Source organism: Lontra canadensis, unplaced genomic scaffold, assembly GCF_010015895.1.
Source record: "Lontra canadensis isolate GAN:19392208 unplaced genomic scaffold, GSC_riverotter_1.0 scaffold2, whole genome shotgun sequence".
NCBI classification, from domain to species: domain Eukaryota; kingdom Metazoa; phylum Chordata; class Mammalia; order Carnivora; family Mustelidae; genus Lontra; species Lontra canadensis.
In genome coordinates, this window is record NW_022630996.1 from 43,341,578 (window position 1) to 43,358,665 (window position 17,088).

Genomic DNA, 17,088 nt, shown 5'->3' on the forward strand with positions numbered 1-17,088 from the left:
CTTTGAACAAATGACTTATTAATGACAAATGGAAGAAGTTACCCTTTACAGTGAAGAAATCTATCAGACATGACCTAAATCAATAATCAAAGTTAATTCATCAGTAATGAGATAATTTGACAAGACGGACCTACTATGTAATGTTCAGAGAAGGATAAAGCATGATTTATCTTTTCTAATAATGCATGACCTGAACCTAATCATGGGGAAACAACCAGGTAAACCCATGATGAGGGACATTTACATTAAGGGGATAAAATACTCCAATTAAAAGGCAGAGACTGGCAAAATGGATTTAAACAAAAAACCATGACCCGACAATATGGCTGTCCCCAAAAGACACACTTTGGATTCAAAGACATCAGTAGGCTGAAAGTAAAAGGTCTAAAAAATACCCCATACAAACAGACCTGGAGTGTCCATACATATATCACATAAAATAAACTTAAAGACAAAAACTTTACTAGAGACAAAGGACATTTTATAATGATATAAGTGTCAATCCATCAAAAAGATTAAAAAAATACAAACATATATGGATTTAACAACAGAGTTCTCAAAACACATGCTGCAAAAACTGACATAATTGAAGGGAGAAATAACTAAATCAACAAAAACTTCAATACCACACTTTGAAATAATGGATAGAACAAATAGACAGGAGATCAACAAGGAAATAAAAGGCTTGAACAATACTATAAACCAACTAGACCTAAAAGACATTTGTAGAAGACTCTACCCAATGATACCATAATACACATCCTTCCCAAGTATACATGGAACATTCTCCCAAATGGACCATACCTGAGGTTATAAAACAAGTCTCAGTGAGTTTTATTTATTTATTTATTTATTTTTAAAAGATTTTATTTATTTATTTGACAGAGAGCAAAAGTAGGCGGGGCGGCAGGAAGGGGAGAGGGAAAAGCAGGTTCTCTGCTGAGCAGGGAGCCCGATGCGAGACTCAATCCCAGGACTCTGGGATCATGACCTGAGCTGAAGGCAGCCGTTTAACTGACTGAGCCACCTAGGTACCCCATCAATGAGTTTTAAAAAAGTAAATTCATACAGTGTTCTCTGACCACAATGTAATGAACTGGAAGTCAGTAACAGAAGAAATTTGGAAATGCAAAAATATGTGGAAATCAAACAATATGCTCCTGAACAACCAATGAGTCAAAAAGGAAATCACAAATGTAATTAGAAAAGTTTTCGAGATGAATGAAAACAAAGACACAATACCGAAAGTTATAAAATGTGGCTAAAACAGTTGCTTCTAGGGAACTTTATAGCTGCAAATGCCTATTAAGAATGAAGATCTCGGGCACCTGGGTAGCTCAGTTGGTTAAGCGACTGCCTTTGGCTCAGGTCATGATCCCGGAGTCCAGCAATTGAGTCCTGTATCGGGCTCCCTGCTCAGTGGGGAGTCTGCTTCTCTCTCTGACCTTCTCCCCTCTCATGCTCTCTTTCATTCTCTCTCTCAAATAAATAAATAAAATCTTAAGGAAAAAAAAAAAGGAATGAAAATCTCAATCCAATAACCTAACATTCCACCTAAAGAAAATGCAAAAATAGCACACTAAACCCAGAAAAAGAAAGAAAAAACAAGGACTATAAAAGAAATTAATTAAACAGAGAACAGAAAACCAGTATAGAAAATCAACAAAAGCAAATGCTGGTTTTTTGAAAAAACACCAAAATTGACAAATCTTTAGGGAGACTGACCAAGGAGAGAGGACTTGAATTACTAAAATCAGAAATAAGAGAGGGGATATTACCATGGTGCTGCAAAAATTCTGAAACCCATTAAAAAGAAACAGAAAGCCTCAGCAGACTTATAATAAATAATAAGACTGAATCAGTCAGTAATCAAAACCTTCTACAAAAAAACACCAGGACTGAATGGCTTCAAGCTTGAAACACTTAAAGAAGAATTAACATCAATCCTTTACAAACTCTTCTAAAAGAAATAGAAGTGAAAGGAACACTTCCCAATTCAATGTATGAGTCCGGTATTACCACGATTATCAACATGGTTAACATCATAAGAAATGCAATCTAAGGACCAGTATCTCTTATGAATATAGCTGCATAAATACTCAACAAAATACTAGCAAACTGATTGTATAAGCAAAAATAAGGATCATACACCATGGCTAAATGGGATTTACCACGGGAACACAATTAATGTAAAAGAATAAAAAACAAAAATCATGCCGTTTCAATAAACAAAGGAAAAACATCTGGAAAAATATAATACCTTCTCATGATAAGTCAGTGAACTAGGAATAGAAGAGAATTTCTCTAACCTGATGAAAGTTAACTACAAAAAACCCACAGCTAACATCAAACTTAGTGATGAAAGACTGAATAGTATCCCTCTAAGATCATGAACTAGACAAGGATGTCCACTTTTGCCACTTTCACACTGCACTGGAGGTTCTAATCAGGGCAATTAGACAAGAAATAAATGGCACCCAGTTTAAAGGAATAAGGAAAACTGCCTCTACTTACAGATAACATGATCTTGTGTATAGAAAATCCTGAGAAATTTACAAAAAAATTACACGAGTTCAGCAAGGTTACAAGATTACAAGGATACAAGATTAATGCACAAAAATCTGGTGTATTTGGGGGCACCTGGGTGGCTCAGTTGGTTAAGCATCTGCCTTTGGCTCTGGTCCTGGGATTGAGTCCTGCTTCAGGTTCCCTGCTCAGTGGGGAGCCTGCTTCTTCCTCTCCTCCCCACTCATGCTCTCTCTTGCTGTCTCTCTCTCTCAAATAATAAAATGAAAAATCTTTTAAAAAATAAATCAGGACTATTTCTATACATTTGTAATGAACAATCTGAAAAGAAAATTAGGAAAATTAGAATACTTAAGAATAAATTTGATTAAAAAAACATACAACTTTTACACTGAAAACTACAAATACTACTGAAAGAAATTAAGGAAGAATAAAGTGTTAGAGAGTTATGGATGAGAGGACTACTTTATCCCCAGAACACTGAAGAGATTTAGGACTTTGAAGCAAGGAACTAAAAACTGAAGTTGGTGGTGTAATTATGCATATGGAGCAGGTTAATCTATACTTTCTCCCTCTTCATCTTGTTAGAGAACAGTCTCAGCAGGGGAGGATACCTGAAAACTCTTCTCTAGAAAATTAAATAACTCCTCCCCAAAATTTTTCAAGTTTTTTTTTTGTTGTTTTTGTTTTTTGTTTTTTTTTTTTTGAAACAGAGAGACAGAGAGCACAAGCAGAAGGAGAAGGAGAGCCTGATGTGGGACTGGATCCCCAAGACCCTGGGGTCATGACCTGAGCTGAAGGCAGATGCTTAACCAACTGAGCCACCCAGGCATCCCTGCCCCAGAAATATTTTATGCCAACTTTTTGGCTCCTCCAACAAAACAGCTGTCTCCTTGCCCATTTCACAAAATAAAGCTCAGCCAGTTGCCAAGACCTGCTCAAGTACATGGAACTTCCAACCAGTTTTAACACTTACTTAAGCAGGGGTGTACAGTCCAGGATCAGTGCATAAAAGAAAAAATCCTCTAGCATAAAAGGGAAAACACACACAATCATACCATAAACAGACAAAGTAATCCAGAGGAAAGCAAAGGTAATTCAGCTATAGATGAAAAACCTAAAAAAAGAATACACTATTTACTATTCTTAGAGATACCTAAGATATAGCCCTCAACAAACGGAAAATCCTAAAATGAAAAATAAGATTACTCATGATAAAACATTGATGGAAGAGAAAATAAAGAACTCAAGGTAATCTTTTAAAGAGTAAAATAAAAAGATAAAGGGAGAGACAACATGATAGAGAGAGAAAGACACTGAGGAGATGATTCCAGGATGCTCAACATTCAGCCAAAAGAGATTCTAGAAAAAGTAAACAGAACATAGAGAAATCATTCAAGAAATAATAATTTTCCAGAATTGAGGGACATGAATCTCTAGTCTGAAGAGTCCACTGATCATCAGCACAAGGAATTAAAAAAGATGAACGGGAAGGCACATCATTATTACATTTCAAAATACTGAAAAACAACAAATGAAACAAACAAAAGATCCTGAATGTCTGTGAAAGAAAAATAAGGTCACGTGTGAAAGAACAAAGATTACAAAGGCACTGGCCTCAACAGAACTGGATTTAAGAATAACATCTTTTAAGTTTTACTATCTTGAATTTCTATTCTTGGTTAAACAATCAATATATGGCAAAATACATATCTTCAAATACAAAGATAAATAAATTATATTTCATATACTATTTCTTATGAAGTTACAAGAGGATACATTCCAGCATAACAAGTTACTATCAACCCAGGAGAACAACAAAGGGAAACAGGCCCATGTTAACAGTGGGGCAGCCAGAATGGAAAGCAGCTGGTCCTCACTGAAGCAGGAAGATCTATGGTTCTAAGACAGAGATCTCCAAGAAAATAAATATGACTTACTGGACAACTTTGGTTTAAAATAAAGTTAAAGACAGGAAGAAAAGGAACTCCATCAATTGCTGGATGGAGGAGAGAAAGAAGCTGTTCAAGGAAGTAAAATTCAATGAACTAAAACTAAACTTATTTTTATATTGAGAAGAGAGTCAGGAAGTCAACAGACAAGCTTACACTGGATAAAGCAAGAAACTGCAGAAGGATGACATTATTAAGAAATATGGAAGACTTCCAAAATAAATAGGAACAAATATGAAAAAGCAAATGTTTCTGGTAAGCAGGTGGGGTACAGCAATATAGGCAGTTAATTTTTCTATTACATATCTTCAAGAACTCCTTGATTAAAGTACTGTACATGTATTAACTAGATAAAGATGAGAAACAAAATACTTTGAAATGCTTGAAATACTTTGGTCACAGCGAAGTTTTTATTTTCTTAGCTATTTAACCAGTATTTGTCTGAATTTAGTGACTTACAGTGCCTACAATGGAATCCAAGGCCTTACACTGAAGGGATTACAAATAGCACATGGTTATTACTCCCCTAAGAAATCCGTAAGAATTTCAACAATAAGATTACTCACTGTAAGTTAAACCTCAAACCATACTAGATAAAAGCAGAGAAACTCTAAAATTCATCTAAAAGAGATGGAATGACATTAGGCTAAGAACTCAGAACAACTTAATGGCATTAATATACCTAAAGAAATACTGTTAATCCAAAAGGGGCTTCGTCAGCAATTGAGGCACAGAAAGAGACAATGCTGGCTTGTCTTCTCCATTGTTCAGGGGAGAGAGTATGTAAATTCCCACATATTTCTAAAACAAAGACAAATGTATACTGGTCCTTATAAAAAGTCTATGACATCATCTAACTCCTTGATGTGGTTCTATTCTTATCAAGCACACTTCTGACATCATTACTTAATTTTCCCTATAAATATGCCAATAGGGAAAGAATGCAAAGATCATAAAATGAATGTTTGGCTTATTTAATTTTATACTTCTCATCAGTATTATTTTTATTTTATATGTCAACCTTTGTGACTTTAATTAATGCTGCCTGCTCAGAAAGATGAATTGCTGTTGATGTGCTATCAAAAATCAGGTTAATGACCTTGCAGGATAGAGGTACAAGTGAGAATGCACAAAATTCACAAAGGGATGGCCACACTGGATGGCAGGCAGTGGGGAGGGGGGTGTCTGAGGATCCAGGTTTCCCTCTTCTCTTTACACTAAAATGAGTAAAAACAACAACAACTACAACAAAAAAACCAAAACATTTTTTCAGATAAACATCAGTTATACAAGAAAATACAAAGTTAATGCTGATTTTTTTTTAATGATATTGTGGTTTAGCATTTTTTTTTTAAAGATTTTATTTATTTATTTGACAGAGATCACAAGCAGGCAGAGAGGCAGGCAGAGATAGAGGAGGAAGCAGGCCCCCCGCTGAGCAGAGAGCCCGATGCGATGCGGGGCTGGATCCCAGGACTCTGAGATCCTGACCTGAGCCGAAGGCAGCGGCTTAACCCACTGAGCCACCCAGGCGCCCCAAGTTAATGCTGATTTTGCCACAACTTCTAACACTTGCATTTAACCAGCATTTCTGTACTAAAGAGTTTGGAGAAGCAACTGCCACTGGGCAGCAAGCCAACAGAGCTATAGCACTAGTTCAAGACAGCTGTAGAGTCACTGAGTTTTTCAGTATCTTCTACTTGTTCATTTCCACTGGCATAATAAAAAATTATTTGGGAATAAAAATAATAATCTGCCCTACCCTACTCTTTGATGCCAATTAAACAGCAAAAAGAGAAAACTTACATGGCACTGTGGTTCCAAATCTAGTGGGATTCAACACTATGAACCTGTTTTTCAAGCTTCTTCGTCCCACACCTTGGGCTCCTATCAATACTAATGTCTTTCTCTGGAAAGGAGGCATTTTGGCTACTTCCTCATATATCTGGATTTCATGACGATCAAATTCTAAATGTAAAAGGAAATGGAGAATTGTGATACTCAGTTATCTTTTAGAAGGATGAAAAACCTCTGCAATTCTGTTCAGTAAAGGCTTGGTTGTCTGACAGGTAAATATCCCTTGAATTGTACTAACTTACTATAGATTAGTTTTTATAAATGTGTTAAGTTCAAAGAACTATTTTTTATCTTGATTTAAACATCTGCTTCTATCCATTTGCTCTTAAAAATTTGTCTAAGCAAGAAAATGCCTGTGCTTTATCTTTATCATACATTCTATCCATCTATCTAGGCTTTTTTATCAATTCTCAGTAGAAGTAGTTCCTTTAATATATATAATCAAACTGCAAATTACCTTAAGTAATTTGTTCAGCCACTAATGTGTATCAGACATAAAAGATGTCAGTATACCTAGTGTGGCTGCTTAAATAAGTCCCACAGAATGAGTATGACCTTCCAATCATACAAATGAAAACATCCTGTGTGTTGACTCAGCAAATACCAGTATGATTAAATAAAATGCATAAAAATATACTGATAATTACATTTTAAGATTATGAATTTATGTATAAAATGTTGGAGCCAAACTATTTTCAGTCAAAACACATTCCAAAATTAAATCTTGTTCAATGAGAAAATTGCAAGTTTTCTATTTTGCAAAAAAGCTGTAAGAACATATATTTAATGAATAATAAGGACAAAGTGGATTTGAAATAGTACATTACCTGTTATTAGGGTTATAACTCTCAATCTGCAGTAATAACACTTCTTCCTTAGGTTATTATCTTAACAGCAACTTCTTCTTTGCATAATTTCTCCACAGAAGATTAAACCAATATTAAGGGAGAGTCTATTTTCTCCTTATTATTATTATTATGTATTATTTCCCTTATAGTGTGCTATTTAGTTTATAGCCGGTATAGAGGCAGCTCTGAAGTCTAGAAAGTACTTTAAAATTGTCAATTCCTTTCAGAAGGCCTTCTCATTCAAAGAGCTGCAATTCATGCCTATCAGCCTCTAGAACTGAAAAGAATAACTATGGTAGCTGTCATACTTACCTTTCTTTACGTCTAAACGATTTAAGAGAGAATCCTACTAGATCAGCCTAAGATCTTTTTGGTCCAGTACTATTTTCCCAAAATTATCATGGACAATGTTAAGGCAGAATATAGTTGCCCTTAATCATAACTCTATTAGTATCTTCCTAAAGGCATTTCTTTAGAAATGATACATAAATTACCATCAAAGTTCTCTGAATAAATAGTTTTAATAAGTTTTTTCCTTCATTAATACAAGAATAAATCCTAACCAATCCATTTTACTGTGAACTAAACTCATAAAGAAAACACCTTGGTAACAGTATGAGTATATATAATGTAAAAATTAAAATAATCTTCATATTATATTGCACTATGTGCTCAAGTGACAGCCCCTTACAATCGGGCAGTAATCTGAATTACTTTCATTTAAAATTATATATTTGGAGTTTATGCCACATTAATTAATGATATAAAGCTATCTCATTTGGACCATTCAGAAAGTATTTAAAACATACCTGCATTTCTGGTTGTGAGATACATCATCTTCTTCTTTTTTTTGCTACTTATGGTCCCACAAAAAGGTCCTGAAGGGTGACAAGAGAAATATAACTTAAAACAGTATGTCAGAATATGATAAAACTGCCCTGTGATATTCTATAGGGGTGGGAGAATTACCTTTCCAGTGTTGTGTCCTACAAAGCAGAAGGGGGCAGAAGTGAGTTGAGCCACTAAATTGTGATACTATATACCAGCAGGTGGCACACAGGGATTAAAAAGTTTACTTTTGAGAGAGATACAATAAAGTAGATGGGATGGATTAATTTCAAATATATTTTAAATAAATTCTTTTGCTGATTCGGATGAAAGAGGAAAAGAAAGGTGACCACAAAGGACTACTTGTTACACTCTGTGTTGAGCTCCTCACCTGAATTGTCCCAGTCTCTTCTCACAAATGCCTTTCTCTTCTCTTCCAGGAACTGGCTTGGAATGAGACCAGCGCTTCCTCCCTCTTTTACATGGCTAGCCTAGAATCAAATCAATGAATTGCATATCTCAGTGACCAAAATTTAAGACCATATTCTAATGAGGAGGACAATCAATAGTCAGTAAAAATATAACACATTAGCTCTTCAAAACTGACCTTAAGATGTAAATCCATGGCATTGTCAGTTAAGATATTTAAACACTTTAGCACTAAGGAATCAACTGGCACCTAATCACTCTGCCATCTGGTATCAAAATTTTGGGACCAAAATGCAAAGGTATAGAGGATCTTTAAATTACTGGAACTTTTTATTCATAATGTTAAGTTAGTCTGAAAACAGAAAAGGATAAATACTATTTTATGTGTTAAAAGAACATTTCATTAGCACCCTTAATAAGGTACTTACTATCAACCTTAATCTTACTAGAATGATAGAATCTTAATATCCTAAGTTTAAAATAGGTAAAACTACATCTACTGTCAAGAAACTAAGTTTTGAAATCCAAAAAAGTGCTATTTTAAAATAGTGACTAAAGAACTGTGTGCTAGAGACTTATCCCATGAGGTTAGGGTTTTTTATATTTACAACTAGCACTGAAAAATTTGGTTATCATTTTTAGCCATTAAAATCCTAAAAAATAGAATTAAAGTAACAGATCACCAAATGCAAGAAGAGACTGAAATAATGGTGACAGGAGGAGAGGGCAGAACGAAGAGACAACATTCACAGAAAGGGGTAGAAAAGAAAGATTTCCTGGAAAAGTTCAATAAAGAAAACAGAAGGTGTTTTTTGAAGAGAGTTCTAAGAAATTCAGTGGAAACGTCTAGATCTCATGGATTCTTTTAAACTTACTTATGTTTTAGTTCTCTCACTGCATAATGCACTTGTATATAATAACGTCTTCATTTAAATTTAAGGACACATTAGTAAGACTATTTTCACTCTTGTTATTCACTCCCCCTTAGAAATCAATCAATATAACTTAACAGAGCTAATGTGAGTTACTAGTATCTCCATTTAATTTAGAGTTTATAGTGCTAGGTCCTGGGTCTTTTCCTCGTACACCTTCCTTTTTAATCACTTGTTCTGATGGTTTAAGTAATTTTAGACTTTCTGACTTGTCAGTTTCTCCAGCTTTGAATACTGTTGGTATTGGACAGTGTAAACAATTATAAAATCAGACTTACTTCTGCTGCTAGAGATTTCTAAAAGCTGTAGTAGGGGAAAGGAAAAAACATGACTGCAGAGATCTTTAGAAAATGAAGTGGGAGAAAATATGGTGATAACAAAATCCCTTTCCATATACACATATTTTAATCCAAGACCAACTAACACTAATCATAAGCTAAACTTTCATCTAAATAACTGAGGAGAGGTAGGGAAACAAATTTAAGAGCTTAAGAAATTTGTTTTTTTTTGCCATGAATGTATATAGAGGGAGAGGAGACAAGAGAGAAAGACACTACTACACACATAGTAAAAGACTTCTAGTTAAAATAATAAACATTGAGAAGGGATGACCCCAAGTAAGTTGTTCTTGACCAATACTATATTTTATTACAAATACTCATGTGGAAGAACCAACTATTCTAATCCTTAAACCAATGGAGTATCTCCACAGGCTAGTTAATTTTGCATTTAGTAACAGCTACTCACAAAGTCCCTCTTAATTTGATCTTTTCTGTCCACAAAATTAGCAGCCATGAAGCTGGAGCTGTCCAGGTAGGAAAAAATCATTGGAACAAATGCTAATACCTTCTTGAATAATATCGGCCAGATCTAAGATTGAAAACAAAAAAGCAGTTGTGGAAATTATGAGAAGCATACTAACCTGCCACCAGTTTGGATCTTCTCTGTTTACAATTTGAAGAATTTCTCCTTTCGAAAACTTCAATCCTGCTTCTTTGCAGGGTATCAGATTATCATTGTATGGATTATAATCAAAATGACATTTCACAAATACCTAAAACACACAGCACAATTTAAAGTAGTATGGATGTATCATTTGTCACTAGATTTTTTAAATCTTTTTCAAATTGTTAATTATAATTGAGAATTTATTTAGTACTTCAAATAAGGACCTTGTCCCACTCAAATAAAAATCCATTATTATGCATAAGTAACTTGGCATCAGAAAAGAAAATACTAGTACTACAATTAAAACTTTGTTTCTACAGTAAGGTCTAATCTTAAACCAACAGTTTGATAATCATTTTACTCCACCATTCTTATACTTTCTCTGAATCTTTTCACATGATTTTCTAACTCTGCATAATTTTTGTTCAATTAAATGATACTTTCTGATTAATACCCAGCAACAATATATGCAGCTGATTTAAGGCATATATTTCAGATATAACAGGACTTTTTTGGGGGGAGGTTGCTTTTTGAAAGAGCCCAGAAATCAAAATTAAACAATGAAAATTGATGTTGAAGTCAGACCTGAAATATATTTAGTAGCTCAAAAAAAAAAAAAATTAAAAACCTAATTTTCATCACTGGTAACATATGTTTTATAATCACAGATTTACACTGACCAAAATTTGTGTGGAAAATACTTTTCTGAAATCATCTTGCTTTGATCTAAATAACATTAAATTAACTGTAAGAAAAACACTGAAAAGACCTTGAAACTATTTCTCAATTTAAAGTCACTAAACTATACAAACTTCTTTTAAATATGTTTTATTAATAAAAGTATGCCAGTAAGTTACCACTATTAGTTATCTCCAATAACTGATCCAATAACTGGATCCAATAACTAGAATATTCTGCTTATTCACTTCAATGTAAATCCTAATAAGTTAAGCATTTTCAGTATTTGATGGCAAGTTCAGATTACTTTCTTAAAAAAGCTTTTTCATGCATATTTATAAAAATACAAACGTTGTCTACTGAAGAACTGACTTGGCATTAATCAGCAGGTGAACTTTAACAAGCAGCAAAGCACAAAATTAGTCAAAATAACATTGTTATCATACTTCTATAAATGTAACCAAGAAGATATTCAAGTAACACAGCAGATACATTATATTATTAGTGTGGTAAAACATAATGTGATGGATGCATATTAAAATAATTTAATAATTTAAAAGTAACTAATTTGGGAACATGTGACAAAATTTTAGTTATTTACAATTAGATGATTTTGGTAGAAAGCATTCAGAACATTTTTAATAACTTTGGAAAGGCTAAATATTATCTAAAAAATCAGTAAGCCAATTTTTTTTAATATAAAAATTTAGAAACATCTAAAAAGCAAGCATACAAACAATATTAAGATTGCTAAAATGTGACAAGTGGCTAACTTGAAAATGGCATGCAGCTCAATGTTTTGGTAATGGAAAAAGAAAACCCAAATTATTATTTAATCAAGGTAAATTTAGTTGGCTGATAAGGAAAAACGGAGTACCAAAGAATGTCCTGGAATGACATCATACCTGACGGACGTGTGCTGGATGCCTCTCCATATTGATGCAACTCTAAAAATATATTTTTCATTGCATAAATAAAGCCAGACTTTTAAATTGATAATAAATTAACAAAACATAAACAAACTACTGGCCCATTTTATTACTTCACTCATTTGGTAAAGTAACTATTTCCCTCATTAATTGTTCATAGGGTATAACACCTGAAAATTACAAATGATAGAAGCAAAAAGGTCGAAGTGTTTGTGATGAGGCAGAGAAAAAGGATGGGTATGCAAAGTTTTAAAAAAATACTTGGATACTCTTTACTTCTCAAGAAAGCTGCACCAAATGAATAATAAGAGCATCCTGTCATCTAACCAGGAATGTGTTTATCATTCTTATCTGTGGGACAACATACATTTTGTAGCCATAAATCCGGATTTTCTGAGGTAGTCTAAATTTTAAATAATTATTCTCCTATTCCCATCAAATTGTTTTGGAAATGTCATTATTTGTGGAACAAAACACATCTCTCAAATGTAAAACATTTCTAGAGGGAACAATTCTTATTATTTCACTTATTAAACTACTTTTAGAACATTCTCATGCTCAAAAACTCAGATTAGCCTGGTTTTACTTTGACTTTTAAAAATCTGTCTGAAAAATCAATTAACCCAACCTTTGATCTGAAGATTTTGTAATGATGTGAAAGTCATTAGAGTTCTGATCAAATTTAGTATCATTTTATTTTATTAAGTATATTGTAAAATGTTTTACTAATAGCTATGGATGTTAACAATTCATTATTAAGAAGTTATTAAACACTACTAAAATATTCAATCTCATATTCTTATCACTAAAAGAAAAACTAAACAACTGACAATCTAAAGTAGACGGAACAGAGAATGGGAAGTACAAATGGCTTTTAAACACAAGAAATGTTCAATGTCACTCAGAATAGAAATATGAATTAAAACTATATTATAACAACATTTTCTTCCTGCCGGATTAGCAGAAATCCAAATATTTGGTAAAATTCTATGGATAAGACTTTGAGTCAATAGGCACTTTCCTAACAGGTTAGTGGAGGATCTGGCTCGATCCCTTGGGAGAACAATTTGACAATAGCTATTAAATTACAAATGTAAAAATCTTCTCACCTAATAATCCACCTCTGGGAATGTATTAAGCAGCAATGCTGCTCAGACATATGCAAAATGTCTTATGTACAGGACTATTAACTACTAAATTAGTGATCAAAAGCAACCTAATTGTTTAATAATAGAGAACTGGTTAAATAAATGATGATAACCCTACATGATATAATACTATGCAGCTATTAAAAAGGGTGGGGAGGTGGTGATGGTGTCAAGAAGTAGTCTATGTACCAATAAGGAAACATCCAAAAGATACATGGTTAAGTGAAAAAACCAAGTAGTGTATATACTATGTAACCTTTTCATTGAAAAGGAGGTAGAACAGGAATAGTAATATGTAATTTTTACTTACTTGCACATGAATGATAGAAAGATAAACTAATAGCATAGTTTCTTACGGGGAGTGAGGACTAGGTTTATAGTGGATTATGAGAGATTTCAATTGAATACCTATTTATACTTCTTTAATTTTGACCATTGGAATGATTCACCTATTTAAAAATTAAATTCTCATGGTAATAAAAATAAGATAAAATGACTCACACTTCTGAATAAGATGAACCAATAAAGGACTGTGCAACCTGAAACAACTAAAATATTGGACAAAATTTGACAAAACATTTTTTAAGACATCAAGCAATGAAGTCAGTGATCCCTAAAAAATGGAAACAAGCAAGATGAACTATTCAGTTGCCCCTGCTAACTGCACAGAGAAAGTTCCCAGATTGCAACTCAGAAAGGAAGAATCTTAGTAGAGCCTGTGTGGTCTCCAAGTTGAGGAGATGAGCTGGGCGACCTGGGAGATCAAGGTGGCTGCAGCGTACAGAACAGAATAATCAGTGAGGAAAGGGTAGCATACTCAAGAACTGCAGAGCACTCCCTCCAGTCTTCAGGAGAGTACTGATCAGTGCATGGATATAACAAAACTACTCAAAGTCAGGTAAAGAACCTGCATGATAAGAAGCAATATCAGCAAGTCATACAGGGTCAGAAATAATTTCTTTTCTCATCAAGATGAGTGGAAAAATCTCATAATTCATGAGGCACTGAGTAGATGGAAGGATTATGCCCCAGACTTAATCCTGCCCTGGCTGTACCTAAAAAAGCTTAAAAAACAAGATCTGAAAGGATCAAACTGTTCCCAAGTAACTGAAGTATTCTAGAACAAAGTTTAAAAATTTTCTAAAGAAACAAAAATATCCAGCTTTCAACAAGTAAAATTCATGTCTAATAACCAATCAAAAATAATATAATTTACAGTGTGGAGAAAAATCAATTAAGAATGATCCAGAAATGATAAACATAATCAAATTAGCAGAGAAGGACATTAAAATAGTTATTTTAACTTTACATATTGTATTCTTAGGTTCAAGAAACTAGAGGAAGGACTAGGCATGTTAGGTAGAAACATGGCAGATTAAAAAAAAAAAAAAGAAAAGGAAGACTCAATTTAGATTTCTAGAGATGAAAACCAAAATAAAATGGAAAAAGTACACCAGAAGTGACGAACAGATTAGACATTGAAGAAAATAAACTTGAAGATACAGCAATAGAAACTAAGATAAAAAACAGGGAAGTATTAAGATTTAAATGAAGAGAATCACTGAGAAATGGGACAATTTCAAGAAGCCTAATATATGCAGAAATGATGTCACCAAAGGAGAGAAGAAATGGGAATAGAAAAATAATCTGAAGAGGTAACAGTCAAAATGTTTCCAAATCTGATGAAAGAAATAGTCTTTTCAACAAATGGGGCTGGAAAATTATTTATCTATATGCCAACCCCCATTTGTCCATATCTTAAACCTATACAAAAACTCATACACTGAATGGATCCTATTGCTAGATATAAAGCATAAAACTATACAACTTTCAGAAAAAATATCAAAGAAAATCTTTATGACCTTAGGTTATGCAACAATATTTTACACAGAATAATACAAGCATGATCTGTAAAAGATAAACATGGAAAAATTGGACTTCATCAAAATTAAGAACTTCTGCTCTTTGTATTACACAGTTAACAGAATGAAAAGAAACAGAATGAAAAAAAAATGAAAAAAACAGAATGAAAAAACACTGTGAAGAAATCCTTACAAATCATAATTCTGATAAAGTAGTTGTATTCAGGGGAGCCTGGGTGGCTCAGTGAGTTAAAGCCTCTGCCTTCAGCTCAGGTCATGATCCCAGGGTCCTGGGATCGAGCCCTGCATCGGGCTCTCTGCTCAGCGGCGAGCCTGCTTCCCTCTCGCTCTCTCTGCCTGCCTCTCTGCCTACTTGTGATCTCTGTCAAATAAATAAATAAAATCTTAAAAAAATAGTAGTTGTATTCAAAATACATAAAGAACTCTCAAACCTAAATTAAGAAAAATCTTAATAAAAAATTGTTAAGATTTTAAGACAATCACCAAAACAGACTTAAAAAAAATACACACACACACACACACACAAATAAACACAAAGAAAAGATACTCAATATTAAGTAGTCATCAGGGAAATGCAAATTAATATCATATTGAGTTATCACTACACACCTATATGGGTATCTAAAATTATAAGGACTGACCATACCAAATGTTGGTGAAGATGTACAGTAATTGAAACTCTCAAAATGCTGGGTGAAAGTACACTGGTAAAAGCATTTCTGGAAATAGTTCAGCCACTTCTCTGAAAGTTCAACATATACCTACCATGACCCAATCCTTCAGTTCCTAGGTAGTCACCCAAGGGACTTACATGTAAATGCCCACGGCATCTTTATTTATAATAGCCCCAAAGTGGAAATAACAAAAATGTTCATCAGCCAGTTAATGGATAAACAAACTATGGTATAGCCAAGCAATGGAATACTACTCATCAACACAAAGGAATCAACTGCTGATACACATAAAAAGATGGGTAAATCCCAAAAGAATTATGCTGAAAGAAGACAGATTAAAAAAACAAAACAAAGCAATAAAACCCAGCAAAGGTGATTCATGTTGTATGCTTCCATTTATATAAAAATAAGGAAAATGTAAACAAAACTATAGTGACAGAAAGCAGAGCAGTGGTTGCCTGGAATGCAGGGTGGGGGGAGGAAGAAGGAAGGAAGAATTATAAATGGATACAAAGAAAATTCTGGAGGTGCTAGATATATATGTTGTCTTGATTATGTTGTTAGTGTCACAGGTACATATATCTACATTTATCAAATTGTACACTTTAAATATATGCTATTTATATAAGCTTTTTCTCAAGAGTATTTTTTAAAAGTAAATATAAAAATTTTAGAAGTACTGAAAAAATAAAATATTATACAGGACTATGCTGGGCCTATTAAAGGATAATAATTAGTAAGAGAAAAGAAATCAAATGGATGAAATGGCTTTAGAAATAGCCCTACCATAACCTTTATGTTAAATCAGAAGGTGGTTCGAAATTTGGAAATATGTTGTCTGAACATAGTGCAGGTGTTCTTTATGCACCCTCGGTCTCAACACATATTTTCAGGTCTATTCAAATTTGCAATTAGAGCAAGTGACAACGTGGTGAATGCAGTGATCATAGTTGCTATGAAGTTCACTGTGACAACAGCAGAGATGATTAAGGAAGGATGTTATTCTTCTAAAGATTTTCAAAGTATATGAACTCAGCCTACTCAGTTAAATGCAGTCACACACATATTTTCAATCAGCAGGGAGTCTAGAATAGATTTGTTTAAAAAAGCTTTGAGGGGCAATTCATACTCCTATTTGGTAAACATCCATCTGTGGGCCACAAATTTAAGTTTCTGTCAAAGAGTTTATTTTAAAAAACTATTAAATTATTCAGAATTATACTACTAATAATAATTCTTAATTTATATCACACTTAAGTCACTGGTTCATGCAAAGCCTATTTTTATTTTATTCCTTTTAAAAACATGATAAACAGCCATAAACTTGTACCCAAAACAGAGGCTAGAACCTTAAGTGGTCCTCCTGCTCTCATTCCATTCCATCACCCTGACTTCCCCAGCTAAGGTAACCCTTACCCTGAATATTGTATTCATTAACTCTTTGGTATCCTTTAGT

The 17,088-nt window shown here is 33.5% G+C and overlaps 1 protein-coding gene across 4 annotated transcripts in view; it reads right to left on the reverse strand.

Annotated features, from left to right (window-relative positions):
* MPP6 (membrane palmitoylated protein 6) overlaps nucleotides 1-17,088 on the reverse strand; it is a 106,953-nt gene that overhangs the window by 13,887 nt on the left and 75,978 nt on the right. For 3 of the 4 annotated variants that reach the window (XM_032873040.1, XM_032873050.1, XM_032873055.1), the window contains exons 6-10: nucleotides 11,904-11,945; nucleotides 10,295-10,426; nucleotides 8,403-8,502; nucleotides 7,993-8,061; nucleotides 6,285-6,446 (exon numbers count right to left, since the gene is read on the reverse strand). In XM_032873040.1, coding sequence (XP_032728931.1) covers nucleotides 6,285-6,446; nucleotides 7,993-8,061; nucleotides 8,403-8,502; nucleotides 10,295-10,426; nucleotides 11,904-11,945 — 505 coding nt within the window. The remainder of the gene's footprint in view (nucleotides 1-6,284; nucleotides 6,447-7,992; nucleotides 8,062-8,402; nucleotides 8,503-10,294; nucleotides 10,427-11,903; nucleotides 11,946-17,088) is intronic. The other variant, XM_032873065.1, reaches the window with a different exon arrangement.